Here is a 21,320-nt window from a genome sequence, read left to right on the forward strand (position 1 = left end):
TTGGTATTTTTGGTGCCTTTTTTTATTAATATATATATATATATATATATATATATATATATATATATATATATTCAATAAATTTTTAATTTTTAATAAATTTCAACCAATAAAAAAATACATTTGAGAGAGTATCACTATCATTAGTTGTTTGGAAAATAATCATGATAATAAGGGCATCTCTATATATTTTATTGGATCTTTCCATTAAGTACAAGCTCTTAATAAAGACAGAACTGTTGAAATGCAATCTTGATAAGTGAACATGTTGCTTCTGTAAGCACTGAATTCTTATTTATTTTTGTGTCATATGTTAGCATATGTCAGTTTTGTGATAAAAAATGAAAACTGAAAATATGATATGGAAGGATGTGGGACCAATTTAGAAAAGTTTTTAGAGTTGGATAAAAAACTGAGTTACTCAAATTATAAAAAGTAAATATCAGTGAATTGGAAGTGTGACACTCATTTGAGAATCTTAAATAAATAAATAAATAAATAAAAATTTATTTGTATGGAGATGACCTAAATAGAAAATATTAAATTTTGTCCCATATTCCAATTTTTTTTTTTAAAAAAGAAAGAAAGGTATATATACATATAAGATGAAAAACTAGAATAAAATTCAAATAATAACTGTTTAATTTTATTTTAAGATCGATTAAGCTTTTAGTTCTTAAAAATTCATAATCTTTTTAATTGGTCCCTCATTTTATTTCTAAAATAAGTTTTTATAAACATTTTTTCCTGCAAGATAATTTTTTTGTTATTAGTATTTTTTTTTTTTGCTTTTTCTATTTGTTCCCTTTAAACTAGAGTTGACAATAGACTTAATGAAATTACACGTTATGAATAGAATTTCGTAGGTATAAATAGGCAATTACACTGTAAATTGTCTAAGTAATATTTCCATCCCATCCCACCATACCCATACCTATACCTATATAGGTATATATCATTGAAACGCGTGTTAATAATTTGTGTTCTTTTATTCAGTGGTTTAAAATTTAATATCTCATATTTTAGATATGAAATAAATCATATTTAAAAAATACTCATATTGTGCTCAATAAATAACGAATCTGAAAATGGGCAGGAGCCGCAGGAGCACTATTAAGGACCACTTTCCTAAAATGTGGATATGGGTCTGATAACTCTAATATCCCGTCCAAATCTTATTTATTATCATCTTTTGCATTGAAACTCACATTTTCTATTTTATCTATTATTTTTGAGGTATTTACAGTAAAACTTGTGACGTTTAGAGTAAACTAAAGCAAAAAATCGTGACATTTAGAAGGAAAAAATAACAAAGAAATGGTTCTTAATAGGAAAATAAATAAACACAAATTTGTGAGTGGAATAAGAAAAAATATTTCATGAGATATTTTATTTTGAAAAGAAAAAAAAAACAAGAGGCTGAATGAAAAAGTATGAATTATTAAAGAACTAAAAAATATAATTAATTCTTCTATTCTCATTTCATTTTGAGGAGGAAAAACAACTAATAATTATAATCATTATATTATCAATGCGCTTAATTACCTAATTAATTATTTTATAATCACAATATATCCATTTTAATAAGTGTGTTTAATTTTTTTAAGATATACGAATTGCCTTAAATAATTTTAAATGGAGGGAAGTATGTTACAGAAGCACACCAGTCAGCCATAATGTGCTTACAGTCTATCATGCCAATAATCCAACATTACTCCGTAACGATGTTATGACAACCGAACAACATGCCGCTTCCTGAAAATCAACTACACAAAAAAGGAAAGCATGGACCATTCAATGCCAATCTAACAAAATGGACCCTAAGACTCAGTAGAGATTACATGATGCAACATTGCGAATCCATCCTTTTCTCAAAATTATGAATCTACACTCAGTTTAATCCATATATTTATACTTTTTTTTTGTTAGTTAATCGTGGTATTTCACGATTTTAAATTAGACAAAATGCATGACATATCAAGTGATATTGCCACTTATGTTTCTTAATTAAATGATTTTGAATTTGAATTATAGTTGATTCTTAAGTATGAAATAAATGATATTAGGATAATAATTAATTTTTGAGTATGAAATAAATCGTATTGAGATAATACTCATTTTGTATGTATTCATTGTTCTACGAAAATTAGTTAATACTTACAACAAAGATAACTTTATATAAATATCGTGTTTAAATAAACAATAGTAAAATTAATTTTGATTAAAATTGATTTGAAAGTGATATGATTTATATTCAAATATTTTCATTAATATAAATTTTTTTTTCAACGCAAAAGTTAATCAAAATTATTTCAATTATTAATCAGTTCCAGACTTAGAATCAATTTTGAAATTTTTAACAACATGAAATCAACTATGTAAAAATAAATCTAAAATCTAAAATCAATTTTAGATCCACAATTAATTCTCTAAAGTCAAATCAAACACACTTTATTGTGGGACTTGGTCATTTGTTATTTGATTTGTATCAAAATTCTTATTGTATTGGAATTTTTCAAAACTAACAAATATGGTATTAAGGTTTTCCATCTGTATTTGTGTTAATTACTATATAGTGTAACACCCTCTACCCCATACATATATATACTAATAAAATGAAAAGAAAATCATAATTAATTTAAAAAAATTAAAACACATTAAAAAAAATCCTTTCAACAGGGTAAAAGGCTCACATCCACTTTCTTTTACATCATATTCAAATTTGTTCAAATAAATAATAAGTCATCTCAGCTCAAACAAGGTTGTCTAAGACTTCATACAATTAATATAGAAAACTTATACCCCAATGTCATATCTTATTAGAGCATTGTATCCCGACGTCCTTCAGCACAAGATTTCTTAAAGTTATTCACCTAGTCATTTGCTCCTCTGAACACAAAGTTCAAGATCATCATAGGATCAAAACACAAACAACACACAGGGAGTGAGTTATCACATTTCTAACTAATGGAGAGAAACAAGATAACACGTAGGTATAAATATTATATAAACAAAATAAAACTTACTTAAATATAGCTCACGTCATTTCACCATTTTGTCGCCCAACATCACATCATAACACAATACATCTCATTCATTTTCACAACATTCATGTACTCAAGGGTCAAAATACAATATGATCAAGTCAATCAATATTGATCAATACACAAGCGTTATGCAACATCTACACTAAGACTCAATCCTATATGTAATGTGGTATCATGTCAGGAAAAAACCTCGTCGGGCGTCTAGGAGTACATGACAAGACAAACCACATACTAGCAAGTCAGGTTACTCTTACTAGGTAAAATCATAGGGAGACCAGTCAGGATCACACTATTTTGCGAGAATGCTCCAACCATATGGGATCAACATAGGCTTAAACGAACACTCAAATCGGGTGTATTTACCTCCAAGGCCTACACTCCGAAGAGTTCGTCAAGGTTTCTCCCTCCTGATTCAGGTCCAACCCAGAAAATATTTTTGCACACAGACTCTATCTATGAATTGTACAAAACACACGACTCCTCAATTGTTTTCAAAATAATTTTAACTCGTCGCCCTTAAAAGGGTATTATAGTCGTATGATTGTACAATTCATAGTTCACAACTCAATGCACACAACATCTCAATGCACAAATATATCTCAATCACGTACATACTCAATTTATCACATACACTTGATCTCAACCACAATGGTATAATCTCAATTTAACACGTTATCACAACTCCTGAATCATATACACTTTACCTATGAACTATGTAATACACAAAACTACTCAATTGTTTTCAAAATCATTTTAACTTGTCAGGTTCCCACAGTGGATCTCATCACAATACTCGTCACCCTTAAAAGGTCTTACAATTGTGTGATTGCATAGTTCATAGCTTACAACTCAATACACACATCTTAATACACATTTATTTCACCATTCATCACAGGTTCAATTTATTACATACTCACAATTTGAATTACCATTTCGCAATCTCAATATAACAATTTGTACAAAAGGTTTATCACAACTTGGGGAGTATAACCCCTCACATAATTTCACACAATTATATCAAAATCAATTAATCTAAATTATAGGTATAAAAAAAGTGAAAACATCAATAACACTCAATTTTATCAACCAATTCAAATCAGAACATCAATATTGTATCTATAATCATCAAGGAAAAAATTATAATTCAATAAACATCCCAAAATAATCCCCAATTTAATCCTCTAAGGATCCCTACACATGTTCATTCTAACCCCAATTACGATAAAATCATCCCTTATCTCTAAGCGGGCTCATGTGTGCATTGTGACAACAATAGCAACACCTTTAACGGTTTTCTAAGATTCCTCAAGTTTTTCCTCTGATTGGTCTCACAGGGTTCCCAAACGTCAGAGAGAAGAAGGGATTGAGGCCTTCATTTTGTATTGTTTCGTGCGATTCATTTTTCTCTCTCCATGAACATTATTTCGCAAATCCCAACGGTGAAAGTGTGGGGAATTGAATCGCAAATCACATATCAAAATTTCACGATAATCCAACGGTTAACGAGTCTGGAATCATAGTTTTACTGAGACAGTTTTGGATTTTTACGGGAAAAGAAAAAGCTTCGACATATTTTCAAAATTCCCAACGGTGAGAATGTTCGGAATTGAGTTGCGAACCTGGTGCTCAAATTTCACGACGATTCAACGGTTAATGAATCCGAGATCGCCATTTTTTCTGAAAGAGGTTTGGTGGTATGCAAAAAACTGAGAGGGTTTTGAGAGGAGGAAAAGGAAAAACGAAAGTGAGAGGGAGAGAAGTGTAGAGAGTATCGTCAGTCTCAAAACTAACCTAAAATGTCTCTATCTATAGCTAGGGTATTCATGCCTATTATTTACTTTATTTATTTTCATTATATAATAAAAAGGAACTCTATTTTATATTTTATCAAATAAATAATTCAAATAATTTTTTTTTCTTCAAACCATTATTTTAATATAGTTATTTCTCTTTATTTATTTAATTATAAAAAACTCATCATTTTCTAAAACTTTATTTATTTTACTAAAAAATCACGAAAAATAGGATGTTACGTAGTGTAGTGTTAAGAGTAAACTAGAAGACAAGAAATGTGCTAAGGATCGCAGTACCATTATGCTGATGCCTCGGGTCTTTAGGGTATATTTCGGTAAATTTAAAGGGATAAGCTAAATATAGATAGGGCAATTTGATGAAAGAACTCCGTTCCTATTATTGTTGAGGTGTAAGTTCTTTCTGTTATTCAACTATGCACAGCTTGAGCCTTCAAAACACTGAAGCACAACAACTTCCGGGAGGATGCTCATCCGACTTTCTTGATTTTGGACTGCAGAAAATTTGGTGCAAATAAAGTTTAAGCATTTTGATTGACAGGCACATAACCTGCCCAATCTTATGCAATTGTTAGACTGGAATCTTTTAGCACTTATCAAACTGTATTTTGGACTCTCACCGGCATAATACTGCACTTACTATGTAAGTCATTGTACAAGTTTTCGACTCAACAATGGTATTCTTATAATTGTAATTATATATCTACATTGTATCCAGTAGTTATAGTTGTTTTCCACGGCAACTTCCCTTCTTTTCTCTTCTATGTGCCACCCGACAAAAAAATGTTCCCAATGCGTAATGTAAAAAACTGATATAACCTAACACATTAACCACCCGAAATCAATCCTTTGGCAAATAATATTTATCGCCAAACTCAACATTACGTAAAAGTACAGTTGCACATTACAAAAAAAAAAAAAAAAACTGACTTGCATTAACAAAGCCATGTAAAAAGTCATTCATTAAGTGGCATGAGTCACACTCCAGTAATGCTGTTAAATATTGCCTGATAACCAGTTGCAAGATCACAAGACAGGACAATTCAAAGGAGATAAACAGAGCAGCAGGACAATTAGCAGAAACCATGAATGAATATATAGCTTACAACAACAAACTATTACACTGTTCTGTTGTGTTGTGTGTGTGTGTGTATAACTAATAACTGGGATTATAAAAATTACGCACAAAGAACCAACATTAGTAAAAGATCTCTTAAAAAGTGACTAGATCTGCCAAGATAGCAACAGAGTTACACATATCAGAAGGGATTTCCAACATTTACAAAGCGATCTATTTCACAAATCAAGCCTCTATCTATATCCACAATATGGTAAAAGAAAAAATTACATTAAATAGGAGAAATTATTTGATAGTCAATCAACAGGTTTCCATGCTCTGTGCTAAAAAGAGAAAACACTCAACTAACATCTACCTGCCAAATAGACCACTTTCAGATCCATGATTGATTTCTTAAATCTCAACGCGGTTTGCTTCCGCAAATCAAGAACTACACAGAAAAGGGATGGAGATTGAGAGCTTTATATTTCAAAAACAGAACAGCAAAGTCATATTTCACATATGATAAGATAGAGTCTAGAACCATATGGAGGACAATATTTTTTAATCTAGTATTGGAAGACAAGTAGTTGAAGACATTTTCGTACACAAAATGTACAATGTCTTTTAGGAGGAAGACTAAAATCAAGAACTGGACCATAAAAATTAAAGCAAGAAAAGAGGAAGCTTGAGATTTGAATGATTACCAGCTGCAGCTATAGCCCTTCTTGAGAGTTTCATCATTTCATAGCCTAATAGACAGGTTATGTCATGAGCCAGCCCCATCACCTTCGACAATGCAGAAAAATTCTGTTTGTATATTTCTGACTTAGCTTTACCATGGCCAATATACCCAACAATCTCAAATCCCAAATGTCCTGTTGAACAGATCCATAGAATTCGGCATTCGATATTTTGAATCATCATATCCTCTATAAAACTTGTTAAATCCAAGTCTTTCATTTCTCAAAAGCTCTGCCACACCCAGACCATTTCCACTCGGCACTTCATTCCACCCATCCAATTGGCCATTTGACAAGATTGCATTTCTAGACTGCTGCAGAGACAACTGAGGAAATGAAGCCAGATTACTAACTTGTGATTGATTTAACCTTGAAGAAATGCCATAAGAATCACCAAACTGAGAAAAGGAATTCCCAATTTCAGAAAATCGAAGGTTTTGATGTGGTGAGAGAGATCTTTGCATCAATAATTGAACTCTAGCCTCATTTTCAAAGTAATTTAACTGTTCAGGGTAATTGGATCGCATATCCAGCACTGGGCTGTTTTGTGCACCTTGAATTCTCCCTTTAACAACTGCCAAAATAGCAGGATCCATAAATTCAATGTCTCCTGGATCACCAATATTTCCATTTGAGGGTGTTTGATATGAATTTCTCAGTAAGAAAGAAGGGTCGAGCAATGAATTCCCTGTCACGGGCATAACAATAAAATGAAACCAATCTGCAGAAAGACATGTAAAAGTAGAATGAAACAAGAACTAACCAGAGAGGGAGTCAAAAGCCTGCCCCATTCTCTCAAGGGAAGAAAAACCAGGAGGTGGTGCCCTGTTCGGAACAGAAAATCCTGGTGGTGCTGAAATTTGTGCTCTTGAAACAGCTGAAGAACATGATAAAGGAATGTCATTACATCTCTATACAAAGAAAAGAAGCCTCTATAAGCTGTCATGCCATTTTAAACTTGGTGACATAACTCTCAATGAAAGTCAGTGATCTACTATAAACCACCACAAAAATTGTACTTAAGCAATACAAGTGTACTTAAGCAATTTTAAACAGTTGACCTTTCACTATTTTTTTTGGCAATACAAGTGTACTTAAGCAATTTTTATTCTCCCAAACATGTTAAAAACTCAATTTTTGTTAATCTACACGCAAGTAAAATATTGAAATTTTATGTGCAGGGTACCATTAGTTATAAAGTCAGCTCTTGACTATAGACCTATCCCTAGTTAGTTCTGGCAAATCCCACCAAAAGTAAGACATTTTTCAAAATACAGGTTACTCAAGAAGAATATTGAAGCAAGAATAGCACACAATAAGACAAGCATGGCAATGAAAAGAACAGCAAAAGTACCAATGATAAGAAATGTTGCTCTAAAAGCTACAATAGCCAGTTTAAATAAGCTATTATTACTCACCTGAAAGTTTATTGTTTGAAGCAATAAAATGGCCACTACCAAGATTTCCAGATTCCTCGAGGTTATTGGAGGGGATGCCATTTGCAAAACCCAGCTTGTCCAAAGAAAAGTCTCTTTCCACAAAATCCTGGATGAGTGAGCCATTCTTTGGAAATTGCTGGTTGGCACCAGAAGATGGATGTACATTAGCTTGGAATTTGGATTCCTCCTGTCTTGCAAAAGAAAATCTAGATTGATTGTTACTTTGAACTTTCCAAGAACTAGATTTTTTTAAAGGACCATTCTGGTTGTCAGTGTTGTCACCCAACAACTTGGCCAAACTCTCATGTGATGTTAGCGAGTCATCCCAGGCATCAGACTCCATGGATAATATATTTGAAATTATACTGCTTTCACCCTTGTCCATAGCGGCGTCACTTCCAATATTAACTGCATCACTAACTAATCTTCCAATGCGTTGCTCATTTCTTGCATCATGGAGGAACCAATAAGAGCTGGTGCTGATCAATTTATCAGAATATTCATTGCAAAAGTTATGTGCATGTAATAATGAGTTATCCTTGATTTTATCATTGGCATCTAAAGAACCAGCATTTACAACATTACATGGTTCACCACAATGCAGAAGATGAGGACTAGAATGATTTGAGACATTAAGGAAACTGGCCGATTCGGGCAAATAAGAACCAACAACTTCTGGATCCTTAAGTATCTGATTATCAAAAGTTGTTACATCATCTTCCACTTCAATATTAGCTGATACTACTTGAGATTGAGATTGAGAATCCAATGACAAATCACATTGTTGCTTTAAATTACAAACCTCATTTTCTAATGCAGCAGCTTTACTGTCTGCATTTTTAATTAGTACATCTTTAAATTTGTCAGTATTATACTGTGATTCTTGAGATTGCATAGATTTAACCAACACATTATCAGGTGATCTGCTAGTTTTGGATAGGCTGTAATGTTGTTTATTTTGGGAATTTCTATCAATGTGAACAGAAGACAACTCCTGGGAAAAATTCTCAATCTCTTCACTGGTAGAAATAACTGCTTCCTCAGGACCAATGCTGCTTGGTTGTCGAGTGATGTCAATAGAATTAGTTGTGTTTGTTGCAGTAAAGCTGCCTCTATCACTATATCCGGCTAATGGTAGAGAAGACACCTGATTGTTCAATTTCATGGGTGAAAGAGAAACTTCAGAAGCCAAAGTTCTTTCTTCAGCACTATCCAGGATATCCATGCTTCTATTTTGTTTAACAGGTTTCAATAATTCATTTTTTACTTGAGGTGTCATACTATGACTCCCATCACTCGACAGTGGCCTCTTTGTAACATCACTATTTAATGAAGCCTGAATAGTGCATGCAACAGCAGAGGAAAAGGGTAGGGTGCTGCTGATTGTATCAGGTTTAAGCTTGGACAGTCCATTTGGACATAATAAACCACAAGCAGCTGGCTGACAATTTGTAGCCCGTATACCCCTAGCAAACACATTGATTGAAATTTTTAAAATTATAAATTTAAATTACTTAAACCTTCATTGCTGAATACAATTATACAAATATACATTACCATGCTGCAGCTGCAGAAAGAGCTATAGGTCTCCCAGAAGTTCCATTAGGAGGTGAACCTCTTACAATGCTAACAGAGGTCTGCATATGATAAAAATAGAAAGTTAGTACCAACATATTCAAATGCAGAATGCACAAACTAGATTTTCCAAGCAGTATAATGTAGTAAAAGCTACTAAATATCAAATTAGCACGCAATAAAGATATGGTAAAAAAACACTCAAAAAAGGAGGCAATATAACAAAGCAAGAGTTAACGAAAGCATGAAATAAAGGCCCTACACTTGATGAATTTTTCACAATTGATTTTCCTGATGAATTATCCGTGCAATCATCCAATGGAGGAGGCAATACATTCCCTGATTGCCGTTGCATATTGTATGCAGCACCAGTAATTTGTTGAACACGACTTCTTCAAAACAACAAAGCAAGTGACTAGACCATTGTATGAAAAGCACTACATGCATTTCACAAGAGATAATATGCAAAAAAAAAAAAAAAAAACTAGGGAAATCTAATTTGAAATGACTGTATTGTGAAGCCCATTTCAATTCATCTACTCCTATATTATAACTAATCCCTATCTTGGAGAATGAAGTTCTCACTCTTTTAATTATAAATTTTTTACACTCTCTTCTCTCCTTGGGAGTTGCATTTCACACACATTTGCAACTAACCAAAAAATATCTCTTTTTATTTTGATTTATATTTAATTTTCTTAACCACCTATCCATTTCAATTTTAAAATAACCATATATTAAAATCTAAAATTACTTATTGTAACTCCAAAATATAATTTCTATATTTAAAATATTTACTTATTATAAATTATAATTATAATTATATAAAAATATATATATATATCCTGCACAAAGCACAAGCTAAAATAGTAATTTCAAAAGCAAATCAGAGCAACCTAGAATTTAGTGATTCCTAAAGACAAAATAAAAACTCATCGGAATCCATTTAAAACATACGTGCAGCCATTACTAACTGCAGGAAAAAAAAAGCTTGCCAATTGCCCTTGAAAAAGAAATGTTTGAGGCGTTTCAATTATTTCAAGGAATGACTTTCTCATTTATTACTTCCTTGATTTTCTAAGCATTGAGGAGTAAGGTTTCATGTTCTTATAAATATTTAACCAGAGTCAACATGATATTCTAGACATGCCTAAGAAAATAAAAGTTTCAGCTATGATCCTCATATAGTTTAGTATCATAAAGGTATGACAGATGACACATCCATCAATGTTAATTTAAAACTGAAAACTAATATGTAATGCTTACATGACCAGGACAAGAAACATTCTTCTTAACAAGATAAAAGGTAAAGTACTCTCCTTTACTTTATCCAATCATAGCTGGATCATATAAACAATAGATTCTATCTTTCAACAGAATCATAACAAACCTTGCATGAAAGTTCATTTAAGATAAGAAAAATACCTAGTGTATGCTGAAACTATTTCATCTTTTGTGAAACTATCCTCATGAGAGCCAATCCCATGCAGATATAGACAATCTGGATTGCTGCAAGGCTGGTCATCAAGATCTATTCCCCAATCAAGCTTTAACTAATGAAAGAACAAGTTATAATTCAAAAGGAATTAGTAATTTTCAAACCATGTTTCTGAGCCATGCATGACAATATTTAGTGGTTCCAAAACAAGCCCTGCAAAACACAAACCAAAAACATTGAAAACTGATAAGCTAGAATTGGATTACCAGAGGCTAATCACCTTGAATAGCTTCAGTAAATCCAGATAGGTACCTTAAAGGTCTACCCTCCAAAACGAATCCATGCACATTTTGAATGCATCGAATTGCTTCTTCTTCTTTTGAATAAGTAATATATCTGGGGCAAAAACTCTTTCAGGAACTGCTACAGTTTTATATTATAAAGAAAGGTAAGCGGACATAACAGGGAATATCATGGAGAGGTTGAAGGCCACAAATCCTGTTTTTGGTCGTCTTTTAACAATTGAGCTTTAGAATGTAAGAAGCCTTTTCTATTTCTTTTACTCAAGAAAAGATATTGTTTTGGTGAAGTCTTTTTGCTCGTCATTTCCTTCCATCCAGTGTGGATCTTAAGGAGGCCAAAACAAGGAATTTGACTCATGATAGAGTAGCAGTCAGACAGCCACTATGGACCACAACAATGAAGTACTCCACTACAAGCAATTAGGATTGGCCATGAGTCACTATGCTATGCCCCTTGATAACTGTTGTGCATAATTATACTTTGTAATTAAATCATACAAGAATTGATGGATTTTCCCTCTTTTATTGCTTATTTTTGTGTGAATAATCATGATTTTGACACCATTTGAATTTGTATCCAATAGGTGCTTAAACTGGTAAAGTTATATTGTTTGGTGGTGTATTTGTTGCAGAAACACAAAATAAAGCTTGGAAGACAAGTAGGAGTGGGAATAGGCCAAGCCAGGCTTTAAAAAGCCTGAGCCTAGCCTACAATGAATTTTTTAGGCCTGAACCTGGCCTATATATAGCCTATCAAAGGCTTTTATTTTGGCTCGGCCTGACCTTTTTAAAAGCCTAACCTGGCCTGATAGCCTTTTTAAAAGTCTTCACACTAAAGGGGCACATGACTCACACCTAAATTGAGCAGTAATGTGTAATCAAAGTCTGCTCGTTTAAAAAAAATTTAATTGTACTAAAAAAATAATATAAGTATAAATTGGTACAAAAAAAAAATATAAATATATATATATATATATATATATATATATAGACTGGCCTATCAGGCTTATAAGACTTTTTAATAAGCTTAAGCCTGATCTATTTAATTTAATAGGCTTTTAAAAAAACTTGAACCTAACCTTTTAATTAAATAGGTCAGTCCAGGCCAGGCTTTATGTAGGTCAAGTTGTAGGTCCCTGTAGGCCGACCTGGCCTATTCCCACCCCTAAAGACAAGTTGAAGGTTTGGAGACTCTTGCTCAGCGTACCATACACGCCCAACACAACGCAGACGCTTAGCGGGCAACACTCGCTTAGCGCAAAGAAATCACATGAAAATTCTGATATCACGTAAAGGCGCGCTTAGAGCGAGGTCACGAAAAATAACAGAACAGAACTGCATTTTAAAGGAGAAAAAGGAAGGGGGAATTCATCATTCATTATTATTCAGTTCTCACGAAATTATTGAGGATCCCATGGAGAGCAAAGGCTAGGACTCGTGCAAGAAGAAGGGAAATCACCCATTAGAAGTCATTTCGTCCATCCATCTCCATTCTTTTCCACCTTCTTCACTCCTCATCACCCTTTTGCAATTGTAAAGTCTCTCATGACAATGAGAGATTAAATCACTCATTGTTGGGAGTTTAACAACAAAATACTCTTGATGTAAAGATCCTTACTATCTATTTAATGTTATTTCAATTTCATTATCTATTTCATGTGCTTAATTTCATGTTTGTGGTTTGATCACCCATATTCATGTATGTGTTTTAAGGTTTAAACATCGGAAAATGTTTATCTCTTAAGAATTGGAAAAGGGACATCTAAATAATTCAACTCTAGGGATAGAATGGTGTTATTTAGCCTGTTATGTTATACACATCTCCATTAATAATGCAATTTAACTAGTTTATCTTTTAAGAGATTAAGAGAAGAATTAGATAAATTAGACTCTTTCATGTGAGGAATCATAACTATAGTATATAAGTAAACGTGGGTGATAATTGGACTACTATTAAATAGAGAAAATCATTAGCAGTACATCAAGAATAATTTTGGTAGGCTAAATCCTAACATATCAGTATTCTGAATCAACTGTCACTTCTTCACTTCAAGTGTTAGTTTTTCTTCCCTCGCATATGTTAGATAATTAGTTTAATTTTATGTCAACTTATTTTTAATGTTCCATAGCATAAATTAATTAAACTAACTCATTAATTGCTGGGAAATTGGATAGGCATAACTCTGAGTACAAACAAAGTTCATGTGGACTCAACACTCGGATTTCTGTTTTACTTTACTATTTGGGACAAATTGGTGCACGTGCCAATAAATTAACACCGCTATGGGGGCCACCACTATTGCTCCTAAGAATCCTGCACAATACCACTAAGAAAAAAAGCTAAGCTGCATTGAAGACAACATAAACTTACACACTACATGTATTGTTTGGAAACTGCTGAACAACACCAGCTGTGGTTCGAGACATTGACACTTTTAAGACCTTCCCATACTGACCAAAATATTCTCGCTGCTGGAGGAGCTGCACAAAGATAAAATAAAATATTAGTAAATTTACATTGAGAATAAGAAAAAAATGAGAAGGCAAGAGAGGGGATGGTGGCCTAAAAACAAAACAGATACACAAGACAGCAACTATTGAATTTGAAAGCATACGAGGTAAAAAATTTACATCTTCGTCTGCCAGATTGAGAGGCAATCCCACTATGTAAACCAGGTTCCGCTGAATTACTCGCACACTACTGAGTTGCTTCCGTGCTTCAGAAGATTTTGACTTTGCTTTCTGGTTCTTCATCTTTTTTTCCATATGAACTTCAGCCACCAATCTAAGTAAAGATATAATTAACAAGAGAAACACGCCAATAAGGCCTAGTTTGGCAGCTTAAACAAGTTTCTCAGTAGTAAGACAAAGATCAGGGAAACAAAAATCACAAGACTTTTGTTCTATCATAAATAAGGCCTAGCTTAAACAAGTTTCTAAGTAGCTTATAACTGGTATTTTCTTTTGTTCTATCATAAAGACAGCACAACAACTACAGAGTTTCTAATATATATAATATATTATTAGCATAATATGATTGCTTATTTAGAGTGTAGTTTGAAGATATAGTTATGCAAAATTGCAAATGCATGCATGCTTAATTTAAAAACAAAGAAAGGGCCTATGAAAGCAGCACAACATTTCAAGCCTACAGAAATGTACTGTTAGCATAATAACCTCTCACAGTTTGCAGCCATCCCAACAATCTTTTCCTTATCATATGGAGAACGACATGCAGGACATCGTCCCTCTGTGTCATCCTTCTCAGCCATTTCCAGTATGTGATGCCAACACCAGACACATATCTACAGTCAAGTAGAGATAAAAAAAATTAGTATTCACCATTAGTGTTTATGATACAAAATTTTTCCTCAGAAAACCAAAAATAAATAACAGTACCTGTATCTTAAACACATGTTGATTTACAAAAGATGAAGTAGCACTTTATTCTAAACAGAAAAAAAAAATCACAGCTACTAAATAAATAGTTTAGAGAGTAACTCGCACAATTCAGTCAATATGCAATAATCAGTAACACATTGTAGAATTCAATAATAAATGCCACCTGGCAGAATTATGAGCTGCATAAAATACAACTAAGGATGGAACAAGACAGGGAGAGAATAAACAGTGAAGAATGTCAAATGTTAAAAGACCAACAGAGAAGAAAACCTATATGGACCAAAAAACCAAAGCAGTCAGAGTGACAAAAAAATTAAGTAACCTTAGAAAACACAACATATTATATAAAAACCTTCAGACTATTGCCTAATAACAAAAAAAAAAAAACAGAGAAATAGAAACAAACCTCATAACCACATTTGCATGGTTTCAACTGCTGATCTGTCAAATCCATCTCTTCAGCACAGAGAGGACAAGTCCTTTCTCCTTCGTCACTCATGATTGCCTTGGGTAAAAATTCAGTAAACCAGGAAACACGTGTTACTGACATAAAAGCCAAGCAAACACTGCTACAAGCGGAAAAAGTCTACTTTCAGTGAACTAAATACTATTTTGCCTCAGGAACCCAACAACAACTATGATAGTGCAAATTATCATCTGCCCCTTAATAACAACGTTTTGCACTGTCACACAGTCACTTTAGGAAACTATAACAAAAAAAATCAGGAAAAAAGTCATGCATTAGACAATATGCGAAATTCGAAATACAATTAATTAACAATTAGTCAATTACACAAGGGAAGTGGACTACAACCGTAAAACACAGCCTCAATTCTTATACTTAAATTCAAATAAAAATAAATAAATAGATTGAAGCACGTCGCTGAGAAACCTCAGATCAACTAAACACTAATCGGAGCATAAAATCAGACAAGCAGAAAGGGAATAAATGGCAATCAAAGACCTAACCGCGATTGTTCAAAGCAAACAAAATCGAAATCCGAGAAAATCCGAAAAGTCAAAGCTGGAAAGTGAATTTAAATATTAGAAAACAGCAACGAAAGGACAAATTGATGAGCGATAACAATGATCGGTGAAATCAATCTAAGAATGCATTAGGGATCAATACAAAAATTTGATTCGAATATTCGATGGAGAAATTAGGGCGACGGATTGGAGCTCCATAACTCACAGTGATGAGATCGTCGGTAAGAGGAAGAGATTGCTCGAGAAGAAGCGCACGCACGCACGCACGATAAGGAAGACGGACGCACAGGCAGAGAGCGAGCAAAGTGTAAAGAAAACCACAGGGTGTATTTTAAAAAGAGAGAGAGAGAGAGAGAGAGAATAAGGCTTTGTTTGGATGGGCCTTTTCGGCTGCTGCTTCTCTCCTTCACGCGTCGTTGTCGTTCCAAGTATTCCATTTTCTAACTCCGTTTCATGCCCTTCTCTTTTGTTTTATTTACTGCGACGTGCCCTTTTTGCCCTGTTGACTCTCTCCTACCTTTTATTGATTCTATCTGTTGCAATTTGTCCAACTCGAGTTTACTGTTTCAGTATTTAGATTCTCTACGGTGCGTGTGTGCGTTGCTAAATCCTAAGCCCTCGTTGTTATGTTACACGTGCTCGACTTTTTTTTTTTTTTTTTTATCAAACGGCTGTGATTGGTGAAAAGCTCCTTTCTTCGTCATCAAAAGAGACACGGAGTTCTTTTTGAATTAGAATATCATAATCTTGATTGTTAAAATCCTAATTGAATTATTTATCTATTTTCAACTCTATTTTGGACCAATAAATCTTTGGATTTTAGCTTATGTGACATTAGAGGGTATGGATTCCTTTATATTACTCTTTCTGTTCGGGTATTACCGGTATCCTTCAAAATTTGTTTTTCTTTGTCCAGCAAAAAAAAAGAGGATATGATTTCTTAAATACCACCAAAAGCATCTCACACGGAGGTTTTTTTAAAGAATTTTTTATAGTCAAAATTGATGGTTATGTTCCTGTGATTTGAAGGAAGTGGTTAATCAAGAGGAAAAAGAGAGAGATGTTAATCTAATATACTAATCACAACTCAATGATTTTAGGGATGTTTTGCACTTGCGTAACTTGCATGATTGTGGATGTAAGTAAGGGTGACACTTTCACATGACATAACAAAAATGAAAGAATGGCTAACATACAAACATAGAAAACCTATGTTTACAATAACTCATCAAGCAAGGTATACATTAAATCATTACCCAACTTTTGTTAATAGTTTTTTCATCGACTTTGTGCTACAAGAGACTTCAAAGGAAGATCATCAACTTCAAAGAATCATGGACACGAGAAAAGAAGACGATACATTCAGATAGCAACACTATAGGCATGGGACACTTAAGCCTTACCATAAAAAATAGTCAATTGTTTTGAAAACAGAGAGACTAATGGGGTTGTAAAGAAAAAATATATAAAAATGTTTAAACAAAAATGTCTTTGAAATGTTAATTCTAGGCCTTTTTTTATTATGTTATGCATCATTTCCCTTGTCAATCTATATAAAGTAATCTCAAGTCACACGACCACATTTCTGTTGCATTTCCATTAATTATTGATCAATATTTTGGTGTGAAACTTAATTTCAACGGTTAATAAATTATGAAAAATAAATGTAAGCAAATAGAACTAGAAAAAAAAACACATAAACTAAAATACGAAGAAGAAATTTAATTATGTAAAAAAAATATTGTTATAAAAATATAACTATTTAAATATTCAATCTACAAAAAAATATTTAAATTGATCAAAACTTGTTTCAATGGTGATTTGTAAATGTGTCTAATATTGCTTGAACAAATTTGAGTCTCAAATGAAAAAAAAGGAGTAAAGACCTTCATTGAATAAATAATTAATTAAAGAGTAAAAAAGATTGATTTGATTTGGTATAAAAGTTTTTTAAAAAATGTTTCTAGATTGTTTGAAGGAAAATATATAATTACTAGATAATGACATTGAACGGGATTATTTTTTTGAAGGTTGTTTGGCTAAAAAATATTTCAACTGGAAAATATTAATCGATTAGTTAAACCTATGAAAATGAATTATAACTATGAGATTATAATGCGATACAGACATAGGGCGACCTTCCTCCTTAAGTCCATATCCATTCTCATTTTGGACAAAAAATAAAGTTATACCAATTTCACCTTTGTAGTTGCCCTTATTTTATTTGATTTAATTCCCTTTTGTGAAATTTCATTTTTTTATTAAATAAACTATATGTTACGTTTTTTTTAATGAGACGAAAGAAAAAACCTAAAACTAGCATTAATAACCATGTGGAAAAGCAATAAAACTTACCTACGCCATTACAACAAAAGAAATAAAATGAGAAATAACCTAAAAAATTTGACAATTTAAAGATAAATCAAAGTTAGCAAGATTGTCCACTACTTGGTTCCCTTCTCTCAAAGTGTACTTTTTAATATTTTAAATCAAACTAAATATGGATGATAGGAAGGACATATATTGCATAGTAATATAATAGACACCTAAGAATCAAATTCCACAATAAAATGCTTGAATCCACAATTTCATGCTACCTGAATTCCAATCATAATTCGAACAAAGAGGCTTATTAAAATAAATGTTTTTTAATAAAAATTAGTCATCAGTAAAATAAACAGACACTTTATACCTATAAGTAAAAACAAAGGACGTATTTTAATACCCTTCTTAATTATATAAAAGTTCTTATTCAGTTTGTTACATATTTACAACATAATTTTCATAAATAAATTAATTAATGTAAATACGTCCTTTTTATATATAACATGGATGATATTTATCCAACTCCAGTTGTAAATAAAAAAACACCAAAGCATAAAATTAATTTTGTTGGTGTAAAATATTTTTGTTTTTTATTTTTTTAACACGAAAAAATATGACACGCTACAGCCCAATTTTTTTGACATGGACTATAATGTGCATATAAGCCCACAATTCAGGTTTGAGTCCAGCAAAAGAATCGTATTATCTCGGGCTTTGTTATTCTCTTTAGGAAGTTGCTTTCCACACCTTCAATGTTGCTTTATACATCCCTTTTAAACTTCCAGAGTATCCGGAATGTAAAACTACATTCCGGAAAGGCCTCTCTAAAATGTAAAAATTTTAGATTCTAGACTAGGTGCAAAAAGAAAATGGAGAGGTGCAGGAAATAATTTCCTTTCGCAGAAATTAGTTTCTACTTTCTTTTTTAAGATGTTTTAGTTTCTACTTTCTTTTTTAAGATGTTTTAGTTTCTACTTTCTTTTTTAAGATGTTTTAGTTTCTACTTTCTATAGTGTATTTATGTTATATAACAAACAAACAAACAAACGTAAGACTATCTTAAGCTTCAGCTTAGCCACGAACAACTGATTTAGATGCATGGGGTGACCCGTTGTGGTTAGGGAACTTTTGTTCTATTAATTATTTTATTTTAAGTGATTGGAAGATATTTTTTAATATATACTTTTTATTAGTTAAAATTTATTAAAAAATAAAAAATTATAAGTGAAGCTCATAATTGATTAAAAATAAGATTTATACATATTTTATACCTGTACACGTCATAATATCTGAATATCAACTAGAACAATCCCAGATTTTACAGCTCTGCACACTGTTTTCCTAATGGTGTTTACTAGCACACGTTTCAAACATGTATATGGTACTGCTTAGTGGAAAACAGTGAAGCTAACATCATTTAGTGTTTCAATGGAATTAGTCAGCCAAAGCAACCAAACCCACTTCTTTAAGCTCTAGCTAATGTTGCAATCTCTGGAATTTCCAGGAGAATCCTCTTCAGAAGAGGCATCACCATCTGAGAATCCTAAAAGGTAGCCCTCTGCATCTTCTTCATCACTTACAATATCTGCCCTATTATGTCTTCTTTCAATATACGCCAATGTCTGCCGCCTCTGCAGGCGAAGAACATGCATTATAACATCAGGAGTAAGGGTTACCCGTGATCGGTCTTCTCTGCCCTGTCTGTTTGTCTCCATTATCTGGTCACACTTACAACAATCAGAAAACTTGCAATCAAGAATGCAAACAAGGTTTTATAAACAAAAGTAGCATATGAATTATGAAGCACTAAACATATCCTATGGCAAAAAAAAAAAGCATTGAACATATCTTTGTAACTTGTAAGTAAAGAAAGCAGTTGAGGAATGAAAAAAGGATGAGGGAAAAAAATATAGACAGCAGAGATAATACCTCTTTCACATTCGCAGGAAGTGGAGGTATATCATTCCCTAGAGGAGCCCAGATTTTCACATTTTTTTCTATACCACAAGTAGCGAGAATAGGTATATGTGGATGGGCCTCAAGTTGATTTACAACATGTTGATCACCTACCATTAATCTCACCAGCTTAGCTTCCTTCTTCTTCCAGATGAATATATGGCCACAATCAGAACCGCTCATGATGTATTCATCATTTGGGCCAAAAAAATTCACTCCTTTAATTGTCTGTGCATTTCTGTGGCCTGAGTAAACTTGGGCCTCATGAATATTCTTCGGATCCTCAGATGTAGCAGATGAAGGTGAGGAATCTGAGTGCACATTCTTTTCAAACAGATAGATGAGCTCATCATTATAAGAAACAAGGAGTTCACTAAAGCTTGAGTAAGCCAATCCAGTGATATGGACATTATTTGAACCAATTAAGTGACAAGGGCAAAATGTGTTAACAGGTCGATCTGAATTTCTTGCTGAACCCCACTGGCATTTTCTAATGTCATAAACACGTGCATATTCATCAGATCCACCGATAGCAAAGTAATATGGATTTCTAGGGTCAATCACAATGGAATTCAACCCTACTTTGCTTAGAGTCTGTTTATTGTTTCCTATTGACGAGGAACAACAGAAAAGTTTCGTAGCAGAATTACTTCGCAAATCAAACTGCAAAAGAAACAAAACTTATAACTGTTTGAGGATGGCATAAAGGGGAGCTTCAATGTGCAACATGCTATAATACTTGACTAACATGTTGAATAAATCCATCTTCACCAGAACTGTAAAATATGTGGGCACTTCCAGGCTCCACAGCAAGCTTGTATACACAACCATGGTGCTTCCCCAACATTGTAGTGTCAACTCTACCATCCTCCCAGAGAAGGCCAAGCCTTACCTGCAAAGGAAAAATCAGTTTCCAATAGAGGAGACTCAAGCAAACACTTTAGAAAAGCATAAGTTAGGTTGAGCTTAAATAAAGAGTGTAGACTATCAGTATGGCAATTTTTAATATCATTTGGATGACAGACAAAGAGGCATCATATCTTGATAAAATTAATCAATAGAAGGAGAAAACTCATACAAACAGTTTTGACTTGTTATGCTTGATTATGGTGGCATTCTATTTATGTTTGGCAGCATTTAGTAACTTGTGGCATATTGCCTACTTGGACAGGAAAATAAGCTATATATCGCACATAAAATACAAAGTACAGATTTTTGATAGTTCCACTTCCACTTGA

General features: G+C 32.8%; 2 protein-coding genes across 19 annotated transcripts in view; both read right to left on the reverse strand.

Annotated features, from left to right (window-relative positions):
• Positions 1–2,713: 2,713 nt before the first annotated feature.
• On the reverse strand, positions 2,714–16,217 carry LOC100796804 (uncharacterized). Of its 18 annotated transcripts, none has more exons than XR_005888753.1 (14): positions 15,221–15,999; positions 14,590–14,717; positions 14,044–14,197; positions 13,784–13,893; positions 11,423–11,506; positions 11,275–11,323; positions 11,098–11,189; positions 9,935–10,064; positions 9,655–9,734; positions 8,077–9,563; positions 7,422–7,535; positions 6,623–7,346; positions 6,292–6,366; positions 2,714–2,889 (listed from the first exon to the last, which is right to left on the reverse strand). XR_005888753.1 is itself a non-coding variant. In XM_041009841.1 (13 exons), the coding sequence occupies exons 2-13, from the start codon at positions 15,311–15,313 to the stop codon at positions 6,778–6,780; spliced, it is 3,087 nt and encodes a 1,028-aa protein (XP_040865775.1). In that variant the 5' UTR covers positions 15,314–15,319; positions 16,007–16,216; the 3' UTR covers positions 6,057–6,777. The 18 variants fall into 18 exon arrangements, 4 of the variants coding, with proteins under 4 accessions (XP_040865775.1, XP_040865772.1, XP_040865773.1 ...); XR_005888752.1 differs by lacking the exon at positions 2,714–2,889 and adding an exon at positions 5,452–5,677; XR_005888754.1 differs by lacking the exon at positions 2,714–2,889 and adding an exon at positions 16,007–16,217 and having other exon boundaries at positions 6,057–6,366; positions 9,935–10,061; positions 15,221–15,380.
• A 3,146-nt stretch (positions 16,218–19,363) lies between these two features.
• LOC100797330 (DDB1- and CUL4-associated factor 8) overlaps positions 19,364–21,320 on the reverse strand; it is a 3,227-nt gene continuing 1,270 nt past the window's right edge. Inside the window, exons 3-5 of the mRNA XM_003546996.5 lie at positions 20,831–20,974; positions 20,056–20,745; positions 19,364–19,844 (exon numbers count right to left, since the gene is read on the reverse strand). Coding sequence (XP_003547044.1) covers positions 19,599–19,844; positions 20,056–20,745; positions 20,831–20,974 — 1,080 coding nt within the window. The 3' untranslated portion in view covers positions 19,364–19,598. The remainder of the gene's footprint in view (positions 19,845–20,055; positions 20,746–20,830; positions 20,975–21,320) is intronic.

Source organism: Glycine max, chromosome 15, assembly GCF_000004515.6.
Source record: "Glycine max cultivar Williams 82 chromosome 15, Glycine_max_v4.0, whole genome shotgun sequence".
Taxonomy (NCBI): Eukaryota; Viridiplantae; Streptophyta; class Magnoliopsida; order Fabales; family Fabaceae; genus Glycine; species Glycine max.